This window comes from Lacerta agilis, chromosome 1, assembly GCF_009819535.1.
Source record: "Lacerta agilis isolate rLacAgi1 chromosome 1, rLacAgi1.pri, whole genome shotgun sequence".
NCBI classification, from domain to species: Eukaryota; Metazoa; Chordata; class Lepidosauria; order Squamata; family Lacertidae; genus Lacerta; species Lacerta agilis.
The window spans coordinates 62,258,500-62,285,318 of NC_046312.1; the positions used below are offsets into that span (position 1 = coordinate 62,258,500).

Genomic DNA, 26,819 nt, shown 5'->3' on the forward strand with positions numbered 1-26,819 from the left:
TCCTTCCATTTTTTTACATATTGAAAACAGAAAAAATGTGCTACCATTAGCATGTTAACTATTGCAAGGCCTACTGGAAGGCACATCTCCATCATTACCACAAGAATTGGATTACCTAGTGCACATCTAGCCTTAATGCATGCCAGATATTTAAAACTCATCTTGTCCCCAGCCAAAATGAAAAGTGTAGTTTGCCTAAGGGTGCTAGGAATGGTAACTTTGTAAGGGGCAAATTGCATTTCCCAGGATTATGAGGGAGGGAAATGTGCTTTAAGTATATGGTGGTCTTAACCCCTATCTGTTGGGTTGTACACACTCCATTCTTAATCCAGTGTGATGTGGGCAGACAGCAACCTGTTGCTAATATGGGTACATATCCAGTAAGGATACAAGTAACGTGTAAGATTGTGATTCAACACTCAGATCTTCCCTACTTGATCAGAGCAACTGCTGACAAGTTTCTTCAGTAATTCTGGCAATGCATGTATGTATGTATGTATGTATGTATGTATGTATGTATGTTATGCCCTTACACAAAACATTAGGGTGATATACAACAACATAAAAACATTTAAAACTATGTGACGCAGTCATTAAAAGGGTTACATTATTAAAGTGGCAGGACCATGGCAAGAGGATAATATTCACCCTACCTACTTATAGATTGCTCCTCTCTTCCCATTTGAAGCAAAGTCCAAGTTCTTTGTATGCCTTGCTGTGTGTGTGTGTGTGTGTGTGTGTGTGTCAGGCTGATGGCACCTGAGACAGTCGCATGGTTGCCACAGAGGCCTGAATTGGACCCAAGGCATCTTCAGTGTAGATGCTGAAATTGCCCGACACAACCGTCCTGGGTTCCTGTAATACCATGTTTGGAGATGATTTTGGCCGGCTTGGCTGAGGAGGCTGTTGGGCAGCAGAGCGGATAGTACACCAACAGTATCCCTAGCTTGTCTCTTTGTCCCAGCACCAGATTTAGACCCTCATGTTCTGTTCCAAGGAGAGGTTTCCTGGTGATGCAGCGTGAACTCCTGTGGACCACAGCAACTCCCCCAACCCACCCCTCCAGTCTGGCTTGGCATTGCACCAAATACTCAGTTGGACAGAGATGCGATAGGTCTGGCTCTCCTTGCTCCTGCACCCAGGTGCTCAATAATCCATGATTTAGTTGTGAATGATATTTAACAACATCACCACCAGACTTTTAGGCACAGAGGTAGAGCACCCAGTGTATCAAGCATAGAGGGGGCTTGGTGAGGGGGACAGGATGTAAGCACCTGTAGTCCTCCCTTTGGCATTCCCTCCTCCAGCTGTGCCTGTTCCTCCCCTCAATCATGGAGATAGGCTGTGCTACTGTGTCCCATTCAGTATCTCTTCTTGCCAGGCACATTCTGCCTGTAATCCACTCACTTGAAGATGGTCACAGGTGCTCAGGCAAACAAAGAAACCAGCCACAGACCTATTATTGCCAGTACACACTAAAAGGGCACCTCACTGCAATTAATCTCCAGCTGAACTTCTTTCACAGGCATTCTCCATCCCATCTTCCACCTGGGACACTGCAAACATAAAACGTCCCTTCCTCCCACCCAAGGGATGCCAACTCCCAGGGTCCCAATGGTCTCTTGCACTGGGTACCTTGGGAAATGCACTTAATTCTATGTAAGGCCAAACAGCACATCTAAGTCTCATATAGCAATACAATCCAAACAATGCTCCGAGAAGGAGTAAAAAGGGTGGCACCCTCACCTCCAGTCTACCTCCAAAGGGACAACTCCCTTTGGTGTGTTCCTCCAGGGTCACCCAAAGGGACTGTCCTGGTAATGGCGGCACTCCTAAATGCAAACTGCTCTCCTTTGATTGCGAAAGGGCCTGGCAATTAGCCAATGAGAAGGACAACTCCAGATATTAAAAAATCAAGCTTGCTCTTCCCAACTAGATGGGGGAAATTAAATAAAAACCCAACTGGCTTGCCAGTGGATAAAAAAGGGAATGGGTGAGCAATAGTGAGTCAGGTGCTTAGACTCTCTCCTCTCTTTCCAGCAATCACTCACTCACCAGGAGCCACAGAAGATCTCAACAGCATCCTCCTATATGATAATTCCATAGCATCTCCAAAGAAACAGGTGAGTGGGCCCTATGGTATCAAGTAGTGAGCTTGCAAGCTTGTTGTGATAACGTACTAGTTGTAGTGGACACGTGGCTGCCAAAATCTGCACAACTGCAGCTGTTAAAAAAGTGCCAGAATTTTTATGATGGCCTTGTAGTCAGTCTCCAGGTGGAGATAACAAATCAGACCGCTGATGCATTCACACAAGCATGGCCAGCCCAGCAGCTTCAGACACTTTGAAATGTAACCACAGGGAGCCAAGTCAGTGTTCAAAGTGAGTTTTCTTTACCACCACAAAGTAAAATAGATGGCTACTTCTGGAGGTTGGCAACTTTTCAAATATAAAGTTGAAAGCAGTAATAGATTTGGAAATTACAAATTACTAAAACTTTACCGTGCTCAATAGGTTATGAAAATTAACTATCATTTTCTTACTGTTTTTTAGCCACAGTTGTACAGTCGGGTCCAAGAACAAAGATGGCTTTGTTTTTGTCCTGTTCTCCATTTTTCAAAACTCTGAGTCTCAGAGGCACATAGCTGTCTGACTTCTTACCAGTAGGTTTCTTCAAGGGAGGGCTGTTTGGAATCAGCAAGCCTTCAATGGGCCAGTCAAAAGCCTTTCAAAACATGAACAAAGCGTTTATTCCAATAATAATAATAATAATAATAATAATAATAATAATAATAATAATAATAATTTATTTGTACCCCGCCCATCTGGCTGGGTCTCCCCAGCCACTCTGGGCGGCTTCCAACAAATATTAAAATATCACAGATTAAAAACTTCCCTAAACAGAATTACAATGATATATGTAACAGTTAAGAGTGACCAAATAACTTCACACATATGCATACCAACTCAGTATCTCCATATTGCAGGACTAGGGAGTGGACTGACACTATGAGAATAAGGGCTTGCTGGAGGCTATTTGTTTTAATTTTAAAGTATATAAGCTGGTCTTCAACCAAAGGTTGAAGGATTCAGATAGGGAGTAGGGAACTGAAGGATCAGTGAGATCATAGAGGATCATTTTATGGAACACTGAAGGAAATATTCACCCTAAACCGTCTTATGGTACAATCCAAATCCTGGACTGGTTGTTGGCATCTACAGTCATACCTCATGTTGCGTATGCTCCGTGTTGCGTACGTTTGGGATACGCACTCTGCCCCCCGGAAGTGTTTTCCAGAGGGCGCAAGAGCGCGCACGACCGCCAGATGCGCAGAATGCTTCTGCGCACTTCACGCATGCGCAGAAGCGTTCAAATCGCATGACTTTCGGGTTTCCGGGTTTTTTTTTTTACGTGCGTTCGAGTTATGTTCCACTGTATCTGTCTTGGGAGACAGTGGAGGAGTGTTCCTTTGGGGGTAAAGTCAAACTGTTGGAAGGTTACAGCGCCTGCTGTTGCTGTAGAGACAGATACGGGAGAAACATGTTTTGTTGCAGCATCTGGTTGTGCTGCTGCAGATGCAGCTTGGCGTTTCTTTTGAGTTAGGAGACAGCACATTCTCCCAGCCCCTGCTCTGGTGGAAGGGTGCCCAAGCCAGTGGAAATCAGTCCACCCAGCATTATCTACCTCAAAGGGGTGGGGGAGAGAGATGGGTGGGGCATAGGTCAGGCTACTGAGAGCCTATAGCCACTACTGTGCGATTGGGCACAAGAGAATTGCTCTGCCCATTGCACTGGCTTGATTACACAATCCTACATGCACTGCAACCTTAATATTTAGAAGGGAATATTTTTTGTACATTCAAATTTGACTAGACAGTTTAGTCAGTTGAGAACAAGAAAAAAATACTGTGCATGTGCTGACCATAAGCATTTGCATCAGACCATGAATGTATGTAACAAATTAGTAGCAAAAGAAATGTTTTAGCATTGGTTTCCTGACATATGGAACTAAGCAGAGAAATCAGCAAAATGAAACTTGGCCTCTGTTATAGTGAATTTAATGAAAGGAACGCACAATGGTGTTATATATTCTGGACAATCAGAAAAATAAGAGTTTGCTTGGGAGGAGAAAGAAGAGGGTTAGGTGTGAGGAATGATCTAATTCATGCCTAGTGAAACCTCTCTGAATTGTGATCTTAGTAATTATATACATCATTTCTAATATGCAATTAACTTAGTAAATGTTATTCACACTATTAGTGTGTATCTGTGAGTGTGTATTTTAAATGTAAGCATAAAGATATATTTTTAAGTGTACTCAAATAGCTATGCACATATCTGCACATGTGTGGGTTGCACTTTACCAAATTACCTGGTTTAGTTCTCCATTTGGAAGCACAGGCCACATATAGGTCAACTTATTCCACAAAGGATTGTCCACTTTTGACTGTTTCCACTGACCAGGCTTACTTGTTCCTCCATGTTTAATGGCCCACCTGGAACAGAACAAAAGGAGTCTATTTTCTTATCTGAAATATCAGCAATGGTCTTCTTAACAAATACATTTCTGACTGGGAGCAATTCTTGAGCAACTAAATTATAGCTCCTTTGACTGGATTCTCTTAGATACCCAAGTTGATGTCATAATATCCATGTTTGGCTGCTCTGTTGGTTTCCCCCCCCCCCTCTGCTGGCTTTCATCTTCATTACTCCTGCTTAGTTAATTTAATTTAAATACTGATTTGATTGTTTTTCTGTTTTAGTCTTTTACAATGGATTTGGATTTTATTGTTAGTTGCTTCTTTTGATTCAGAAAGGCAGGATACATGAAATCCCAGTCCAGCTACATTTGGTCCATAACTATGAACGAGCTGGAATGAAACTGAAGGAAGTCTTGGGTTCCTTCGCTCCCTGTTCCTCCTGTTCTTCCTCTATGCAGCTGGAAGGCATACCTATTGTCAGCATTCAGTTTCACTTCCACAAAATCTTAGTTTGTTATACAAATAAATAAATAAAACAGGTTAGTGGGTTTTTAAAAAAAATAAAAAGCCACCTTCACAGCCCATTGCTTGAAGTTGCCTTGTTTGAATTATATGATCAAGGAATGAAGCAGGTAGAAGATTTTCTGAAAATGTACTGATTTTAGTGATGGGCAGCATGACAGCAAAGTGTGAGGTATGACCATACTTAGTGCCATCTTTCCTTTCTCTTGATCACGCAACTACACACAACACACACACCCCATTCCTCCTCCTCCTCCTCCTCTCTCTGCCAAACGAGAGGAATGCTGTTGCTTTCATGTCCTTATCAGCTTCCTTGAGGCATATCACTGGCCACCATCGCATGGAGACAAGTGACTTGCCCTAAGCCACAGATTGAATACAAGGCAGAAGTGGGGTATGAGGCCCCCCCTACATAGACCCAACCACTCTTTTGATATTGGATTCGCTGCTGTAATGCAATGCACATTTCACAAACAAAACAATTTAATTTCCAAGCCAGAGCATTGCAAATTGATTCTCCTTGAATTAGTTTACCATCAATTCATTACCTCTCAGATCACACTCCAATTAACTCCTCTTCAATTAATCCCCAAAGGACTAATTTCGCCTCTGCCCTCCCAAAAAGAAGGGCGTTGAAACACACACACACACACACACACAAACACACACACACACACTCATGCCCAACAAATGCAACCCTATCCTCTTCTCTGCCTGTCTCTTAATAAAGAGGTGTAGTGGAAGGCAACTACAGGGTGTAACCTTGTCTGTGCTTTATAGTGACACAGTAATAGAAGGACCTTCACAAAGCATCTTGATTTTAAAGTGCTGGGTCTCTTCTCTTCCACCCCCACCCATGGCAGATATCAGTGCAAAGCACACTGCCTAGCTAGAAAACTCTTGGTGATTTAGTTCCTTTTATTTTAAAGATAAAGACAACTATTTTCTTTGCTTATAGAACTGTGGGAAGGAAGGGGGGGTGTCACTGCCATCCTGTTGAACAAAAGACTCTTGGGGATCCAGTTGCACATCAGGAGACTAGTGGGAATTCTGCTAGGTCTTGGGCACTATTGTTGACGAACATTTGCAGCGCACACCACACGGCTTTTCCTGAAAGAGCGATTAAGCTGCCAGGCTTCAACGCAGTATGGGTTTTAATAACTAAGTTCAAGCCCCCTGAAAACTGTGTTTTATAAATGAAAAGCTGACAATCTGTGAGCTGCATTGGCATAGGTAACAATATAATGACTGTATAAGTGCCTAGAATGAAATCTGCCCTTAGTGGCACTTTCTCTTCTCTTTCGGTTTCTGCCTCTGTTTTCAAATGGCATCTGTAATTTAAACCCAACATTTCTCGTTTGCAGCCACTAGGTGGAAACAGAGATTCGTGGAAGTACAGTTGAGAAGCATTTCTTTTTGAAAAGCTGCATCACATTTAATTCTACTTAATGTTATTTTATTTCTTTTTTTATTTCAGACAGCCCTAACATAATTGCTTCCTCCCCCCCCCCGAATGTCTCACGAAGAAGTAAAATAGAACTCCTTGTGCCCTAGATAGCTGTCAAATCTCTCTTTTTCAAGCATGTGTGCAAAGGACAAGGCAAGGCTAAAAACAAAGTGACATACTTTTTAACCCCATAATCAATAGGTATGCTATGACTCTCTGTGACTATAAAGAAGCAAAGGAAACACTAGCTATATGGTTTCATCTGAAGTTATCTGGACTCTCGTGATTTTTACTGTTTGCTATTCCTTCTTTATATTTTGCAATGTTTTACTGACTGCTCTGATCTCCCTGATGCAGTAAAGTGGGATATATAGGTAAAGGTAAAGGGACCCCTGATCATTAGGTCCAGTCACGAATGACACTGGGGTTGCGGCGCTCATCTCGCTTTACTGGCCAAGGGAGCTGGCGTACAATCACGTGGCCAGCATGACTAAGCCACTTCTGGCAAACCAGAGCAGTGCACGGAAATGCCATTTACCTTCCCGCTGGAGCGGTACCTATTTATCTACTTGAACTTTGACGTGCTTTCAAACTGCTAGGTTGGCAGGAGCAAGGACCGAGCAACGGGAGCTCACTCTGTCACAGGGATTCGAACTGCTGACCTTCTGATCGGCAAGCTCTAGGCTCTGTGGTTTAGACCACAGCGCCACCCGCTGATTTAAAATACTTAAATAAATAAATATTACCCAACATTTTACCACTTCTGACTCAACATGGACAAATCTGAGTGCTTATCGTATACTGTTGCACTTTGTAAGTAAATGGGGGCTGGGATTCTAATTATAGTACAATCCCATGCATGTACTTAACAGTAAGTCCCACTGTGTTCAGTGGCTCTTGCTCTCAGGAAAGTTTGCATAGGGGTACTGCCTTATTTCTGTTTCAACTTAATTGTTTGTGGCAATCTACACAATTATGCAAAAATGGGTCCACAAATGGTATTCGCTATGAAACTACCTTAAACTTTCACTAGCATTAAGGGCTGCTAACTCGTGATTAGAAATGATTGTACTTAAATATAAGTCCCTGCTGAATAATTATAACTTTATCAGAAAAGCAAAGAAATCTGTAAGGATAAATTACTAAGATCCTGAAGGACTGCAATATTTTAAATCATGACAAATAGACCTATATCTGGCTACAGAGTACATTTATTTCTGCTTTTAACTGTATTTGTAATGTAATGGAAACTAATGTGTTGGTTTACTATGGCCTGCCCCATAATGTATATGTCACAGCTGAACCACAAAGCATGTTAGCAAAAGGCAGACTACTCAATCGCATTAAAGAATTCCACAAAAATCAGAAGCAATTTGTCCATCCAGGAAGTGTGGAAATCACAGAAGGACCCAGTATAGATTGCATGCCACCCTTCCAATCTAATAACATATTTTTATTTTACAATATTGTTGCATGAAGTGAGCAATTACCCTTCAGCCATTGGGAAGGAGGTTAATCACTCACTGACTGGAATGGCTCTATATATTCTGAGATATTGCACCCTCAACTGTGGGTTGCTCTTGGCCAGGCACTGTCCCTGGAAAATGATGTTATATGTATCGGAGAACAACTTACAAATGATATGGAAGGGACAACAGAAATATTGTGGTCTTCTCAAAATTGCTTCATGGGACATATAACTCCATAGCTGTGAAAATGCATTTCTCTTGAATTTTCTAATCTTGCAAACCCTTACCCACAAAGCTTAGTAGTCCTCCCTCCCACTTGCTAAGGGTTCAGCTAGGAGTGGGGAAAGGGCCCAAAGCCACCCAATGCCCAAAATACAACTGTCCTCTCTTAAGTAGTAGAAATGATGGAACTGACCCTGAGTGAAAACTGAAAGGAACGAAACAGGGTGGCAATTTATGTTATCTTCAAGCTGAGGAACAATTAAACAACAGACAGTCTGGACAACTGTGGCAGGTAGGGAAAGTTTCAGAGGAAAGGCAGCTTGGCACAGAAACATAGGATTGTAGAGTTGGAAGGGTCCCCGAGTGTCATCTTGTCCAAACCCCTGCAATGCAGGAATCCAGCCCACAGCCATCCCTGGGTGGACTCAACCCACCAACCTTCTGGTTAACAGCCAGACCCACTGACCCACTGAGCCATGATGAATGTAGGTACTGTAGGAAAAAACAGGTAGCAGTTCAAGAAACAGGAGGATGTCACAATGTAGCCTTGTGCATGGGCAGCTAGGGTTTGGGGCAAGTTGTTCACAGCTACAACACAGAAACAGGTGACACAAGGCAGGGGCTTGTGTCTTGTGTCACTTGGCCCTTTCTTCAGCAGCTCCAGCTTCTGTTGTAGCCCCTGAGCAGCTTCTTTGTCCTTTCTGCCAACTCGGTGGCATGAAACAAACACCCTTCCACACTTGGGTTCAATTGCCATGATGCTTCAAAGGAAATCTAAGTGTATAATGCCTTAGTGAAGAAATTTCCACCCCTTCCTTTTGTCAAACATTCAAACAAGGGAAGGCCTGTGTTTCTGTACAAGCTTTGCATGCAGAAGGCCTCAGCATGTTCAGTCCCCATTGGGGTAGTACTGGGAGAAACCTCTGCTGAAGCCCTGGAGGGCTGCTTCCAGTCAGTGTAGACAATATATGTTTCTAAAATACTATTTTTTCTTCCCATTTTCTAAAGGAGTTGTGATAGATTGAATTCAACAAACAAGATACAAAAGAGTTAAAGGAGTGGAGCTTTCTTAAAACTTAAAATTAAAGCTGACCTTTTCTGTCTTCTATCAAGTAACAATTACATTGTCTTAAATCTCATAATGAAATAAAATGAAGTGCAATATGTAATCTGAGCATGATATTCTACGTAATAATTACCTTGGTGAACACCAACCCAAATCAGCATGCTTCTAATAAACAGGTGGGGGGGAAATAGCAGATTTGCATACTATTACTGACAAGGACAAATAGTGTTTTTCTCATACATTTTCTTCAAGAATATTGTAGCCCATTTGCATTATTTATCTTTGGTAGAAATAGGCTACCATTATCAAAGCAGGACTGCCCCCTTCCTCTCTTCAGTTCTTTGAATCCTGCCCCTGTTACCAGCACTATACCAGACCTCCTCTGTTAGATTTTTTAAAAAGCTGCTACAACAGACTGTATCTCCACTGCACAGGTATTTCCTCTGTGGACTATCTTTTAGCAACAATATGTAGCACTACTAATACTCAGCACTTTTTTGTAAAGAACTTGGTGATGGTATGTACATCTTGAGAAATGTACATCTTGAGAAATTGTAAAATGTTTCTCCCAGCCTGCTCCTCATATTCCTGTGCCCTCTCCTTCATTCCATACCCTCCAACATTTATCCAATGAAAATAGGGACTTCCCATTCCATAATGATAATTTTAATATTTATAGACATCTTACTGGGTTGCCTCAACCACTCTGGGCAGCTTCCAGCATATATAAAAACATAATAAAACATTAAACATGAAAAACCTTCCCTATACAGGATTGCCTTTAGACAGTTCGGGGGTTGGATAACTCCATACCCTCCAACATTTCTCCAATGAAAATAGATACATCGTAAGGAAAAGCGGGACATTCCAGAATCAAATCAGAAACCGGTTTGGCTTCTCTAAATCAGGGATGTCCCTAGAAAATAAGGACACTTGGAGGGTCTGTCATCCTCTGTTGAGTTTACAGTGAGTGGTGACCTTTTAATTATAAAGTTGATAATAAAAATAAAAACAACAAAAATGGAATTGTTTAACATTTTATAACTGATGTTTATTACTTTGAGTTTCAAAGACTTTAAAAATTAAGACTGGTGCCAGTCCCTGTCACAAAATGGCTACTGTGGGGTGTGTTGCATAGCAAAAAATGTCTGCTGTTGGGGTGTGGCCTAGCACAAAATTAGAAAGAGCAGAATCATTGGTGCTTTCACTTCCCCTTCCTCAGGCTTATCAAGAAAAGTCAGTGCTATGTCCTGCTGGTCCTGTTTGTAGCAATCACACCAAAATGATTTTTCCATATACTTATAATGATAGTTTTGTTATCTAATAACAGCAGGGAACATTATCTGGTATCAGGGAAAGTATACAATAGGGTCATCCCCATTCTGTCTTTCACATGCAAAGAACCCATGCAAACACTCACAATACATATACAGACACACATGCATCTCCCTGTCTCTCATTCACTCATTCACCTCAGATATGTACAATCACACATTTATGTATCCCTCCCTCACCCACACGCCACATTTATACATACCTCCCCCTTTTTCTCTCTCTCATACAAAACACCTAAGAATCTAAGAATCAAGCCAGTGGTCCATCTAGTCCAGCATCCTGTTCTCACCGTGGCCAAATAGATGCCTTTGGGAAGCCTGCAAACAGGACATATACACCACACATCTTGTTGTTGTTTAGTCGTTTCGTCGTGTCCGACTCTTTGTGACCCTACGGGCCACACATAGATATCTCCTTCTCTGTCCAAGTGCAACTCTCCCCTCCCCTCACAATACATACATTGTTTTCTCTCACATGCAGATAGACAACATATAGATCTCTTCCTCCCTCCCGTCATGCCTGAGCATGTGGGGATACCCAACACACTGCTTCTTCTTTCCCTCCCCAAACCATTTTTTAAAAGCAAGCCCTAGCACAGGATTTTCCTAGCAGAACTCCCAGCTTGGTTTTTGCCACAGATTTTAATGTGTCCTTCTCATTTGTTTGTGATATTTCATTTATTTGTTTAGGTTCGTCCTACTTGTGGTTGAGGTGCTAAGCCAAACCATGACTTGCAGGCTTGGTTGTTTGCATTAAGACCTGTTTTGGTTTAGCACTGAGTATGAACAAGGGCAAAGGGGGCACTTCTTTCCAACCCTGAACTTTCCAACATCAGTGCTGTGACAGGGCCGCCTAAGTCAAACTCTACACCCTACCCATTCACCAAGCCTTATCAAAGTTCCATGAAATGTGAGTGCATGTTAGATTTGGTCCTATCTTTGAACCCAATGGGATTCACTTTCTTCCCTCTGTCTTTTTTGAGCTTGAGTGATTAGACATTTTCAGTGGAGTGGAGTCTATCCAAACCAAATCACAACCAAATATACAAAACTATGCAAACATTGCCAGGGTCTCTAAAACATATCAAATACAGCCAAGTGGTTATATACTGTAGTCTTGGAATTATATACATTTACATTAGTTTCATCACATTTAGGCAAAGGCAGTTTGACATGGAGAATCATAAAGGAAGATCCTCTCAAGTGGCTGATTGACTTTAAGAAATAAAACTGACTAAACTAAAACTGTCTCCCCTTAAAATGTAATTTACATATTTATGTTACTTCATAGATGGTAACAGTATATACTAAAGTTACAGAACAAATAGCCACATTTCCCCCCCTTTTGGTAAGCAAGCTGGTAGCATTTTGTCACACACAAATTCTGCAGACACACAAGTCCTGCAGATCTGAAATTCTCTCTCTTGCTGTCACTCTGCCATTCTCGATAAGGAAGCGAAGACCTAAGCATGTCATGCACATTAGGTGAAGCTAACAGCCTCTGGGGACAGGTGCTTCCCACACAGTTTAAAGAAATACTGGGCTAGCCGAACAATGAAATATTAGTCACTGTTCTTCCCCATACAATCCAAACTGGGATGCAATTCTGATCTTTTCCTAAGAATAATGAAATGGAGCACCATATCAGACCATTGCTTCCTTATGGGTGAATAACTGTTATTTTAACTATGTTTCTAAAGAAGTAAACACCTCAGAGGTTTAAAAATATGTTACTGAAAATAAGAAGACCTATTTATTTATTCATAGTTTGCCCGACATTTTTAGGCAGTACAGCAGAGATAGAAAGAAAGAAAGACAGAGAGAGAGAGAGAGCATTTTCCCCCATAAAAGCATCATACAGGATTACAGTGGTATCTCAGGTTACATACGCTTCAGGTTACATACGCTTCAGGTTACATACTCCGCTAACCCAGAAATAACGCTTCAGGATAAGAACAGAAATTGTGCTCTGGTGGTACAGTGGGAGGTCCCATTAGCTAAAGTGGTGCTTTGGGTTAAGAACAGTTTTAGATTAAGAACAAACCTCCAGAACGAATTAAGTTCTTAACCCGAGGTACCACTGTATAGAGATACTGGCTCGGTGCTGATATAATACATGCTTGGGATGTAGAAAGTCTCCAGTGTGGAGCCAGTGTGGTGTAGTGGTTAAGAGTGGTAGACTCATAATCTGGGGAACTGGGTTCGTGTCTCTGCTTCTCCACATGCAGCTGCTGGGTGACCTTGGGCCAGTTACACTTCTTTGAAGTCTCTCAGCCCCACTCACCTCACAGAGTGTTTGTTGTGGGGGAGGAAGGGAAAGGAGAATGTTAGCCGCTTTGAGACTCCTTCGGGTAGTGAAAAGCGGGATATCAAATCCAAACTCTTCTTCTTCTTCTTCTTCTTCTTCTTCTTCTTCTTCTTCTTCTTCTTCTTCTTCAGGAAGCGCTGATACCAATGATCTGACTTGGTATAAGGTAGCTTCCTTTGTTCCTAAAGCCCTTCTAAATATAGGAATTTACTTAGGAAGTTGCCTTATCAACTTGTAATCTAGGTATAGCAGTGAGCCACTGTCAAAGTAAAGTAGTGAGGGGCACCATGCCAAAATTACCTGGCAATCAGCATACAAGATCCAAGCAAGTCACTGTAGGAAAGGCAAAATCTCCCACAGCCCCTCTACTTGCATTCAGGTGTACGAGTCTCCTATCTCATTTGCATTTTCTCCCTATGACTGGAATTTATAAGTGAAGATTAAAGGTACTTTCATTAAAGGTAATTTCAGAAGTTTTTTGATGGATTTTTTTTCATCTGCATTTAACATCACACCAACCTTTGGGTAGCATATTCAAATGTAAATCATATTCCACTTAGAAATACTGTTTCGGTGCATGAAATAAAATGTTCCCTAGCGGAGAAGGTGAATGTTAGTTAGTTAGTTAGTTAGTTAGTTAGTTAGATAGATGATAGATAGATAGATAGATAGATAGATAGATAGATAGATAGTTTATTATACCGCCCTTCATCCAAAAATCACAGGGCAGTTCAATATAAAAATTCAAAATGAGAACACAAAATATATTTTAAAAAGCCAAGAATCCCCCTCACACAAACACATTTTAAAAGCCATAGAATCTTTAATCCGCCTGGTTACAGAGAAAGGATTTTGCTTGGTGCCTACATATATATAGTGATGATGCCAGGCAAGCCTCCCTAGGGAGAACATTCTACAAGTGGGGAGCCACCACAGAAAAGACCCATTCTCATGTTGCCATCCCTCCCACTCAACCAAAGGTGTTTCCTTTGAGCTCAGTTTTGCATTTTGCAAAACCAAACCAAACCTCTGCATTGCTTTTTTGTGTGATCACATTGTCAGAGCACCACTAAGCTTCTTTTTCTTTTGGCGGGATGGGGGGCTGCTTTGACTGGGGGGGGAGAACTACATTGTGGAAAAGAACTACATGTATATGTTTTGGATAACTGAGAATTATTTCTTAAACAGAACATCCTAAATGATGTAGAGGATAATCTGAATACAAGGTAGCAAAATGATTTAAGTTATATTAGCAGAGTCATTATCGCTAAAACTAGCGATAGCACTGATAAGACATCAAAGAGAACATTTACATTATGTTCTGAGTACCATGTTCAATAAGAAGGAGATCGACATATGGAGGAGATTCAAAGGAGTTAAACCACAAAACTGAATGAAGTAAGTAGCTTCAGTATAGATAAAAGATGACTGAGCCTATTTAAATGTTTGAATCCTTACATGGAGACTGCTTCACATTACATGGTAGCAGTAACATGTAAAGAAGCCCTAAAGGGGGGCACAGTTAATTCTAAATGTTTAAAAAGGATGCCAAAAAACAGGGAGGGAATAGTTGTTCACGCAATCCACTAAATTGAACCCCAGGAGAAAGTAGGTTTTAGGTCATTATTTTAAATGCACAGCTTCTGAGGCATAAAGCAGTTAAATAAATGTGCAAAGCTAGGAGAGATGTATGCTCCAGAGCCTTTCGTAAGCACACGGTTTTTATAATGGGTGAGAAGATTCAGAACGTGTACACGTCAAATGATGTCCCAATTGGTTTTGGATTTCACCATATTAACATGGAAAACTTTCTTGTTACAGTAACAGGAGAAGTTGCCCAAAAGTTGCCCTCGAGAACTAAACAAGTTTTTTGTTTTTGTTTTTTTGAAGGAGAGGGGTTTACTTACTATACATTCCAATTCAGAAACTAGAATATACATCTGGGATAGCATCCCTTCCAGGTAAGAAAGATCAGCTTTTGACCTTACCAGTTAGAGCAGGAAACCACATCTTCAATAAGAAACAAACAATTGGCTGTATCCAGCAAAGTCACTGTGTTAGCAAAATGACTCCCTCTTGAACAAGAGAATTCACCATCCTATTCCCTGCCCCAGGCACCCCTGCACCCCCTATATCTGCTTTGGGGGTTCCCCCAACTTTATGAAGCATATTTTAAAGGTGTGAGTTGCATACAGGGGGAAGAGAGTGAAGGGAAATTATTTATTTATTTTTTAAATAATTTATTTATATCAGTTTTTATAACAGCATTAAATAACAATAGAACAAAGAGCAGTCATATAATTTATGTAAGTATCAACTACATATTTCATTGGTCCAATCATGTAGAAGAATAAAAATGAAGTGCCAATTATGCTATAAATAAGTTATAAGATCATTATACACACACACACACACACACACACACACACACACACACACACATATATCACATACATTTTATCCCAGATCTTTCTGAAATATTCTCTATGTTAAGGATGGACTCCAGCTGAGTTCTCTCTAGGGTAAGCATGAAATAAAGCTAAACCAGTGTTTATGGAATGTTACCTAGTATTTCTATTTTCCTCCTTCCAGTCTGCTTTGTCAGTTTTTCCATTAGGGCTATGGGCCATACCTAGCTATACCACTCATTCATCATGCTCAAGCTTGTAATTATCCAGTGTTCTGCAATTTCCATTCTTTTTGCCAGAATAAAGGAAGTCAACAGGTTCCTTCCACGCACATCAGATTCTTCTCCATCAAATATGATCAGGAGCACCTTCAAAAGATTAAGTGGTACTAGCTGGCTTGTTATTAGGCCAACTAAAGTGCCCAGAAATCCTGGGCCACTGGCAGGGACTAACAGGGCTCCAAAGTGTGTGGCGGAGGCCCAGGAGAGAGAACCAGTGATTTATGGGGTGTCACACCACCCACAAAGCAGGACCCAGGGGAGAAAGGAATCTCAGGGCAGTCCGAGGCAGAGGAAGGTGAGGAGGATGTGACAAAGGAAGAAGGGACAATCCACTGAAGGATAGGTCAGTTGATTCCTTACCTTCCCCTGTCCCTAGAACCAAAAGGGACTCAAAAAGGGAAGAGCAGTGACAACTTCTATGCAGGACAAGTCTCAGGTTGCAGGTGTGCAACCCATGAGAGGAGGGTATATAAGCTGGAGGAGGGGAGGGGTACCACTGTTGCTGCAACTGAGCCATAGGGCCGAGACCTGTGGACAGTTGCCTAGAGGCTAGAGGTGTGTGTGTGTGTGTGTGTGTGTGTGTGTGTGCATTTGTACCCAGAGCACTGTGGAAGCTGTTGTTATCTAGGATGAGCTGTGACAGCCACTGGGCAAGTCTACCACATGTGGTAGAAGGTACCTGACCCCACACATTGTGTCCAGCATAGAGGACAGGTAGTTTTTTCTGTGATTCTGCTAAGTGTGTAGGGAAGCAGATACAACCCATGGATCAGTTTGAAAGAGTTCTCCTTCAACCTAGCCGATACTGAACAAAATGGCACCCTGCCCCACCCTCCACTCCATTTTGCTGGATCAACAGTTATGTTTAGGCCATGTTTCCAGGTTTGTTTAAGACTGTCCAAGAACTCTGTCATTTCTGATAATATTTTGTAAAAGATCTGATAAAAAATCCTTTATCTGTACATGATAGTTGAGAAATAAGTTTTTCAAAACAAGTCAATGGTTTAGTCATTTGTTGTATGATTATTGGCATACAAGCAAAATCTTGTATTTGACAAAGTGGTAAGCATGTATGTTGAGGGAAGGAAACCCCTGTTGCACAAAGGCAAGCTGTTTCAGTTGTACAATGATTTAGTTTGATTCACCCAATTGTAAATAAGAACTTTCCTTACTTTCTCAGAAGTACAGAGGCCAGTTTGTGTATCTGAAATATAGAAAGAATCATCTTAAGAGTTTCCTTTAGAAGAAAGCACCACTGGAAAAGTGGACAAAGCATATTTGGTACTTGTAGAATGACTCCAAAGTACAAAATAACTGCTATTTGACCTTGTGTTCTCTTTTCTGAGCCACTTAATGGGCCTCTTACCTTTAGGCTTGAATACTGACAGTTGGTCAGGTGGGACTGCAAACTTAGATCTGCACCCTAATATTCTAGCCAGAGATCCAAAATGGAGCTGGTAGTGTATCAAGTTCTGTTTTCTAGTGTCTAGGGAAAATATCACAGCAAGTTGAGTATAAGAGAGATTTTTCTAACCCTATCCTTTATGAACTTGGATGTTTCTGGTTTTGAAGCAGTGAGATTTCCACCCAAAAGTAATGTTGGGGGGGTCTCAATTTTTGGCTGCTGACACTGCCTGGCTTGTTATTCCTCACAATGCCAAGGTCTCCAGGACAAGGCAGAGAGGTGAAAAGCTATTCATGTTAGCTCATAAAGGATAGTAGCACTCCATAAATTATGAGTCACTGCTACAGTTACCCCATTTTATATCGGGGACAAATATGCATAAAACCCTATTTTTCCTGGTATTTGGATTGCTACCTCAACTTACAGGAACTGAAAATCAAAATTGCCACTTGTTAACTGACAGAACTCTCAATCCTTAATCTTGCTAGAAGTAGCAACTTGGATGAAGGGACAGAAACTTCTTTTTTTTTTAATGAGGTGACCACTACAATTCTAAAGAGGGTCATAGATTTTTAGATGCAAGCTTTTCAGAGTCAGTGAAGCACTGGGAAATCTGTTTCAACTATACATTTGTGTAATGAGGATAAGATTCCCAGTCTGAGATATTTTAATAAATTCATTAATGCTTATAAAGCAGCTTTGCAGCATACTGACTCGCCTCAAAAATATATTTATTTAACAAGAGCCAAACAAAATGATATCTGTGTGTATGTGTAAAATCTAGACCATGAGAGAATTAAATAAAATTAGTAACCTACCTTTTATACTTTTATTACATGGATCTAAAAGATAAGAAGTTGCTGGAAAATTAATAGGAACATTCTTTTGTTTCATTTTATACAGCACTGGAGCCTTCAGAATTAATTGCAGCCTTCTAATAAACACAATGATGTAATGACGTATTTAACATTACTGGTTTCTGTTTGATTCCAAATAAATTGCAGATTTTTTTCTGGTGTGATACTAAAACAATTACCATTTTGAAAAAGGATAATTAATCTGCAATTTTTTCACATTAGATCATATATCTCTAAAGAGGGCCCGCAGATTTGATAGTCTTCAGCTGCTGTGTATTTATTTTTCATTTTTTTCTCTAGTGATGTACCGCCCCATCAGTGCTGACATTTAAATGAGTGAGTATTCAACACAAATGTGATCATTTGTACAGCATCCAATGCAGCCCCATACTGAGATGATTGCTTCTTGGAGCCATCTATGGGTTCTCGAATAGAGGGGAAAAGCCAGGCAAAATTTTATCAATTTACATTTTTCTGTGATTAATTTTTATGCAAATAAGGGCCCGACCGTGCTCCCATCTCACCTGAATCATGCGGATCATCAAAGACAAATTGAGCATCACTTATTTAAAAAATAGGCTTTAAACTACTCTACAGCTGTGTTGGAAAATGCTAAGAGCAGGGCATGAACTTTTCTAATGTAACAGGGATAGATAAGAAAATGCCTCTTTCTGCTTTTTGTTATCCACAGTCTCACAAATGTAAATCATAACAAAATCCTAAAAAATATCTGTGGTTTGTAGCTTCTATCTCTTTGTAAATATTTGACAGCCAAAAAACAAACAAACAAAAAACAGTGGGAGGAGATTTCTGCCCAATACTTAATCAGAAGGTTCTGCATGCAAACCAAATAGTCTGACTACTGGTGATACTAAAACTGTATATCTGGAAAACGGTTTTTTATTAAATGTATAAAGAAGAATAATTTGCTTCCATAATTAGAAAAATGTGCTCTATGTACACATAAAATTATATTGAATTAACCACATATATGCATAAACTATGGTATATGTATTATATCATTTTTTTAAAATAGAATTTAGTAGTGTGCATCTAAAAATATAATCAATTAGTGTTTGCTTCTGAATGGAAATAATGAGAAAAAGCCCGCCTACACAGCTGTACATCCCACTCTTAAGCGCATGTTCTTGTAAGTAAGCTGTATTTATGTCTTTAGATGAATTACATATGCAGATTAAAGAAACAAGTTCTGAGAACTTTGCATCCTTCAAGAATGGAAACTAAGATTAAATATTTCCTTTTTAAAAATTAGTTCTCCCCTTACCAACCAAAAGATGATGCAAAAATCTAATTAAAGTAGGTCCCTTAATGCCTTAATGCTAATTAGAGGTGTGCATTGAACTTAGGGATTCTTGAATAATTCAATTTTTTTGCAAATTCCTGTTCAAGATGACTTGAACTGCACCTCTCAGACTAAATTTAAATGTAGAAAAATCCACATTTAAATGAGACTCTTGTAAGAAAATGTTTTAAGAACTATCTTGAAAGTAACATGTTTCTTCGTAGGTATGTTGAGAAAAAAATAGGCTTAAATATGCATTCTGGGAGGCTTAATAGCATTCTAGGAGGATTAAAAAAATGCAGGTTAAAGTAGAAATGGAATGGAATGATGAGTAAAACATGTCCAAGTAAAACTGATCAGAAATAAACAAATTAGCCCATTTCTCACTAAAATGCTGATTGAAACTTTGACAGTTAGCTCTGAAGTCAAATAAGTATGCAGACCTACATTATTTGAATCCAGGACTGGTAGCCATAATGTTAATTTACATGCCATCAAAGGCTATTGTGGTTTATGCTGTTAACATTGATTGATTGATTGATTGATTGATTGAATTCATACACCGCCCTATACCATGCAAGTGATCAGTTACTCAAGGTGTAATGCAGTTCCACCTAGTCTTATCAAGCTTCAGACTGCACTGCTTCCAGAGTGCACATTGTAACTTACCTACTTGAAGATCCATATTCTGGACTGTCCACATGTCCAGTACTCATTTATTTACCAGCCTGCCAGCCCTGAGAGTGGTTTTAGGCCGCAGTCTTAGGCACATTGCGTGGAAGGGAGTTTCAGTTAAATCAAGTATGTGTGCTTAGGGATGCAGCTTTACACCTCAAGCTGAAACCCACTTCCCAAAGACTCACAGAACAAACGAGTTTTCATCATCTTCATCACCACCATCACCATCAGTAGTTGTAGGAGTAGTAGTAATTTTTATACCCTTTCTTTAAGGAGGCCACTGTCAGCTCCATTGTTATACTCACAACACCCTTGTGAGGTAGGTGGCACAGAGTGACAATAGCCGACCCAAGACTACCAAGAAAACTTCATGGCTGAGTGAAAATTTGAACCGCCAAGGTATTATAACTACTAGACCAACATCAAAGATATTAAAAATAACTAACCTATTTATTTCTCTTGGCTTGAGTTTATATCTATCTTTATGCTTTATTTTTGTGACACTGCAAATTGATATTCTCTGTCAACTGTTAAAACACATAAACCAATCAGACCTGATAAAGCATTCCAGTGCAGGTATTTAAAAAATGTTACCAGCAGCCACTTTCCTCAGAAGCTGACAAGCTGTAAGATGTGCAAAGAAGGGAAGCCAAGAGATCAAGTGTCTGGAAACCAAGCTCTATGAGGAATGGTTGAGGGAGTTGGGTATGTTTAGCCTGGAGACTGAGAGGAGGTATGCTAGCCATATTCAAATACCTAAAGGGCTGCCACATGGATGATGAAGCAAGCTTGTTTTCTCCTGCTCTGGAGGGTAGGACTCAAACCAATGGATTCAAGTTACAAGAAAGGAGATTCTGACTAAAACATCAGGAAGAAACTTTATGACAGCAAGAGCTGTTTGACTGTGGAGCAGACTCCCTCAGAAGGTGGTGGACTCTCTCCTTGAAGGGTTTTAAGCAGAGGTTGGATGGCCATCTGTCATGGATGCTTTAGTTGAGTCTTGGCATTACAGAGGGTTGGACTGGATGACCCTTGGGTTCATCCCTGATTGGGTATAATCAGATTATATGATCTGATATTCAATATCTTCCTCTGTGATGGCTGTAGAAACATGCTTGTCCACTATAGAAACCAGGTGTATCCAGTTTCCCCAGGTCAGGACTGATTCTGCAGCGTATGAGGTCTCTCATGTGTCCCACTGTTTCTCATCTTAAAGGGTCCAATTGCAAAAGAAAAGTAGGAGAGGTTTTCAATGTTCAGTCTCTTTCCCTGTGCTTGGGATGTTCCTGTTTTTATGGATAAACTCTAACAGTAATTAAAAAAAAAAACCCCAGCAAGAACAGCGCAGTGAAATAAATTATTACAATATACAGTAAAGGTAAAGGGTCCCCTGACCATTAGGTCCAGTCACGGACGACTCTGGGGTTGCAGCGCTCATCTCGCTTTATTGGCTGAGGGAGCCAGTGTACAGCTTCCGGGTCATATGGCCAGCATGACCAAGCCACTTCTGGCAAACCAGAGCAGCGCGCGGAAACGCCGTTTACCTTCCCACTGGACGGTACCTATTTCTCTACTTGCACTTCTTGCTTTCGAACTGCTAGGTTGGCAGGAGCAGGGACCGAGCAACAGGAGCTCACCCTGTTGCGGGGATTCGAACCGCCGCCATTCTGTTCAGCAAGCCCTAGGCTTGGTTTAACCCATAGTGCCACCCACATCCCTATAATATACAGTAGCACCATATAAACTGCTGTCTCTGAGGAACCATGTTCAAAAGAAGGCATCTGTAAGCAAATAGGTCTTTAGACCCCACCTGAATGCCTGTTGTTATTACATATTTCGACTGGTTCTACAGGCATGAGGCCACAGATGAAAAGACTCCCTCTGTAAAACACTCATTATCAATTGAATATATGGCATATGGTCTCTTTAAGAGAAACTGCTATGACCCAGGAGACCAGATCCTGGAGAGCTGATGAAGAGTTGTGGGCTGGCTGGAGAGTGCAGTTTCCCAGGCCTGATCAGAAATGAAGGTTAAAGTCTTCTAACCTTTAACTCAGCTTGTAGTGAGATTCTACACAAATAGCTGAAGATCAAACACCCTCCTTCATGCCCCCCAAGCCTGATAGCTGGTGGGCACACAAGCAGGGCTTTTGAGGTGATCTCAAAGGGCAGGCAGGCTTTACATTGAAGGCAATCCCCCAGGTAGCCTTGTCTTAAAACTTTTAGGGCTTTAAGGTCAAAACCAGCACTTTACATTGAGGCTAGAAACACACCTACATACAGATTTGTATGTATGTGAGAAGTGTGGTTATGTAAACCAATTTTAACCTTTTTTGTGTTTTTTTTCCTTCTTCTTCTTTGTTTTCTTTTTCTTTTTCTTCTTTTTTATCTGTATCGATGAGACTGTAAATATTTTTTAATGTGTGTAAATAAAACCAATAAAGATTACTATAAAAAAAATAGAAACACACCAGTGCAAATATAGGGGTCACAAATTTAGAACGGAGTCCAGGCAATTATGTAGGCTTTATTAGTTAATGCATGCCATTCCATCAATCTGACAATGTTGCATTATTGCTCCCTTTGCCTATCATCATAAATGCAATGATCTGAACATTTTCTAGCTAGGCAAAAATACCTATCTCAATGTAAAATGGCTCCTATGCCAATGGAAATAAAGTGGTGTGCGTTTCTATGTGATATACAGTATCATGTTTAGATTTGGGGTAGGGCGAGGAGCACAGGTTAGGCAGTAGGTGCTACAGGCCATAATGAGCATGAAAGCATGGGGTTGCTCAGGCAACAGAAAGTCTAAAGTTGCAACTCTTTCCTACCCAATAATTGTGTGCAGGATAAATGCAGAAAGACCACACTACTAAATATGTGTGTTTACTATCAGAATGAAAAATGTATAAAGTTCACTGAGAGAAGAGTGGCTCATCATTTAACAGACCAAAAACATCCAAAAGCTGAATTGACAGCAATGATAATAATAAAAACTCATTAACTAAATTCTATATTTTATAACTGACATTGTAGAAGAAACTGAGTACGATGATCAAAATCCAACAGCTCTGAATACAATAATCATAATACTGTATGTCTACCTCAACAGAAATAATTTAAGAAATAGTACTGGCATCATTAATGCTGCCAACTGACAGTGACTTCAGCTGGTACAGCTGTTCCTTAGAAAGCCAAGGAACAGTTACCAGTGAGTTGAGAAAATTCAGTCTTCTCTTTCACAGCAGCAAATTGGCACCTTCTAGGTGACAGGAGGTGCTGTCCCCATTAAACTTAAGAGTTCAAGGCAGCAGCAACAGGAAGAATTAAAGAGAAGACACATGTGCTGCATAAAAAGGGGGGATAACAACGGATAAAAGCAAATTACAAGACTTCTGTGTGTGACATCATGTTGCATAGTTATTGTTTTTCTTCCATTGAGGTACTGACCTTTCGCATTAGGCCAGTGCATTTAAAACTGAATGCTCAAAGGGAAAAAATTGCATAAAGACCACATCCTTTTGTTGCTGAATGTGAACGCAGTGACCCAGAAGAAAAGGACATACTGAAATGTCCTTAAAATATCTTTTATTTAAAAGTATGTACTGGCTGCACTGTGGTTTTCCATCAAAATTATATAAGGAAAAGCTTCTGGGACTCTAAACTTAACCTTAAACTAAAAGGAGCGTGGTAGCTATGAACCTTAAGTAACTTACTTATCAAACCTTTATTAGGCATTTTACAAGTAAAACCACGAGAGAAAGGATCACATACAAGAACCTTTTAAAAAAGAAAAAATATATATATACAAAGAAACAACAGTTAAACTTGTAGGCTGATTGTATGCATATATATGTAAAATCTAGAATTTCCTCCTGTTAAAGTGCTCCTTGAAGCACTGCTGCCAAAAACTCGGCTACCCCCGCAGTCACCCCTTGGTCAATGTCAGAGAGACAGAATCCAGCATTTCCACCATGCTGCGGTTTCAAACCACTCAAAAGGGGGGACAACACGCATTCACGCACCGTATTTGTGTAGTGGACAATAAAAGAGAATATGCTCTACAGTGTCCGGGACATTCAGGGAACATCTGCAGTATCTCTTGTTTCTGGGAATATTCTGGTATCTACCTCTGACATATGCCGAGGGAAAGATATTCAGTCGGGCCAGCATAAATGCCCCACGTTGGGCTGGTATTATTAGTTTAGTAACATAGTTGACTCTGCTATCTAAGATATTTAAATCATAGAATATGGGAGAGCAAATTTTATTTACAGCTTCCGCAATATTTTGTCTCTCAACATCCTTTAGTCTAATTAGGACATTGTGAAAGATATGTTGCTCGCTTGAATTGTACAAGGGCTCCAGCTCGATGCCTATCGATCTGATAAAATAACCAATTGCAACATTATAGAATTTCACAATACCAGCTAATATATGGGTAGTTAGTTATCTGTGTTGGCTACATGCCATATACAAAGTAATCCTCTGATCTTACAAGAAAATATAAACATTGTCAAGGCCCATGAAGTATAACCCAAATAGCAGATGTGATTAATGTGAGCGTTAACTGTAGGTAAGTCATGAGAACACCACTGAACCTCAATGTGGACCGAAAGACCACAGAAAGGTGCTGTGTACTGGCCAGCTTCAGAGATCCAATCACTTGTTCTCGGAGGGGTTTCCAACAGCAGAAGGGATGTAAGATAATCGTAATGCTCTGTAGTTTTCTCTCAGTTCATCTTGTTCTGTAGTTTTCTCTCAACTGTTAATAAAATATTTAGCCTTCACCCCATCTGTGGGAATCAATTTGGAGTGACTCCAAATTCTAAAAGAACATCTGCCTTTGGCAGAACAACTGGTGTGGTCAGCAGGATTTGGAGGCGACGCTATTTTGGGGGAAGAAAACTGCAGACAAAGTGGTGGGAGCACAGGTCAGAGGCACAAAGCTGGGTGGGTTCCTGGGGAACCATGGGCACCTGTGTCTCAGTTTCTGAACTGGGCAAATTCACTGGTGTCTTGGGAACCTGAGTTGGTTGAGAACGGGGGTCCCACATGTAGTTCTATGTGTTAGATGCTTGCAGATACTGTATCGGGTGTCGGGGAGAAATTAGATGCCACTCACAAGTAAGTACAACAGGAAAAGGCTTTTTCTTTTCCCAAGGAACAGCAGGGTGTCTTACTTGAGGAGTTGTAGGCAGGAGCACAAAATGAAAACAGTGTTCTGAAGGAGCAGGCTGTGTTGCTCAAGGAGTTCTGAAGTACAGGAGTGATGTAGAATCCCTGGCAACAGCATCCTAAGGGAGAGCACTGGACTCCCTCAGGCCTGGGCAGAACACACACTCCCATCAAACAGCAGCAGAGTCCTAGGTAGTAGCTTTTGTTATCATTTCAGCCATAAGGAACTCAGGCCAGCTTCACACATAATGAGCCAGTTCACACATAACACTAAACCATAGCTGTTGCTAAATAAGCCAGCTTCAGACCATGGGTTATAAAGCTGTCTTGTTGGTTGGTTGGTTGGTTGGTTGGTTGGTTTTAAAACAGGAATACTTGTTCATATGTAACACTAAGCTGAGACTGTCTGAAAGTTACACTAAACACAGCAGAAGTCCTCCTCCTGACTACAAGGGAAGAAGAAACAGGAAAAAGAAGTACACTAGCTTTGCTTTGATTGTGAAGGATCAACTACAGTTTGGTGTTACAGCCATAGTGGAGCTCAATACAGAAACCAAGGTGGAGGGGAGCAAAAAAACTGCTAGCCTGTCCATTCATTTTAGGCACATGTTTTATTTCAATCACAGAAAAAAACAGCTGCCTAAACAAGCATAGAGTAGAAAAACCATTAATGACAAGGTTGCTTTGTTATAGGCCACAAATGTGAATCATCCATAAATACATGCATACCATATCATAATGATATAGGAATTAGAGAACCCAGGTGTATATTTTTATTCTTCTAATAATGTTTCAATGTTTCACTTTAACTGCATTTAACTTTTAGAATGTATTAGGCTTGATTTTTGTCTGTTCTGCATTTGTAAGTCTCCCCCTCCTACGCTGCACTCCATCGCTCCTTATCTACCTCTGAAAGTGGTACAAATGGCAGGATGTTTTAGCACCAGAGTGTAAATCAGCTATCCTTGAAGCTACCGGTATCTGAGACCCAGGAAGATGATTTTATGATGTTCTTCCCTTACTGAAGGGTAGGTTGCTAGGGTAATGCTGGACACCTGAGACCTAAAATGGTCAAATGGCCTGAGCACATCAGGGCCACTCCAAGGTGATGTGGGGGTGAAGATAGCAGTATGGAGCCATGTGTGCTTTACTTCTCATGACCTATATGTGAAGATGTTTTATGCCTCTTTGCTGTGTTTAAACTATAATATAAGCTTTTATTCTGAAGTGCCTCAGGGCAGACCTTCTCAACTGGCAGGTTGAGTTGAGTGAGTTCTGTCCTTTTGCAATAGCTATAATAAATGCTGGGTCCCTAAATCTGGATGCTGGACTTGGAAATAGTTTCCTTGGTTCTGTGGTTTATTCAAAAGGTGGTTGTTCCTCAACTGGGTAACAAACAAGTTGGTGTAGAGGTGAATTCTTACCACAATCCTCACTCGGGATCTACACTATGGCTATTGCTATTTATTATGGCTGAGGTATATGAAGGGGAGGGGGTCGATTCATGAAGATGGGTTAATCATAGATCACAGAGGCACACACAGCAGCTTTCAGGCAACAGCTGCAGTTTTGTTGTCATGGGGTGATCATGGAAATATCTGTGATTATATTTTAATTAGTATTAGCAGTGTATATTGAACCAAATATGGTATTTCCTTCTTCATATTGTGCAAGTAACCTTTAAAAGGCTTCCAACATACATATTGCGTTTGTAAAAGAGTTTTCCTGACAAAACGGGCATACAGAATATGAAACGGAGGTTTCAGCCTCTCCTTTACAAACTAGGGTCATCAAACAAGGTTTTTTATGCAAAAGTATTTAATGCAGCCCCCCCCCCCCAAATAATAATCAATAGCAT

General features: G+C 40.6%; 1 protein-coding gene across 1 annotated transcript in view; it reads right to left on the reverse strand.

Annotated features, from left to right (window-relative positions):
- The window catches only part of DCDC1 (doublecortin domain containing 1), a 230,038-nt gene that overhangs the window by 57,703 nt on the left and 145,516 nt on the right, over window positions 1-26,819 (reverse strand). The window contains 2 exon segments of the mRNA XM_033160812.1: window positions 2,543-2,724; window positions 4,372-4,495. Of these exon segments, the coding sequence (XP_033016703.1) occupies window positions 2,543-2,724; window positions 4,372-4,495 (306 nt within the window).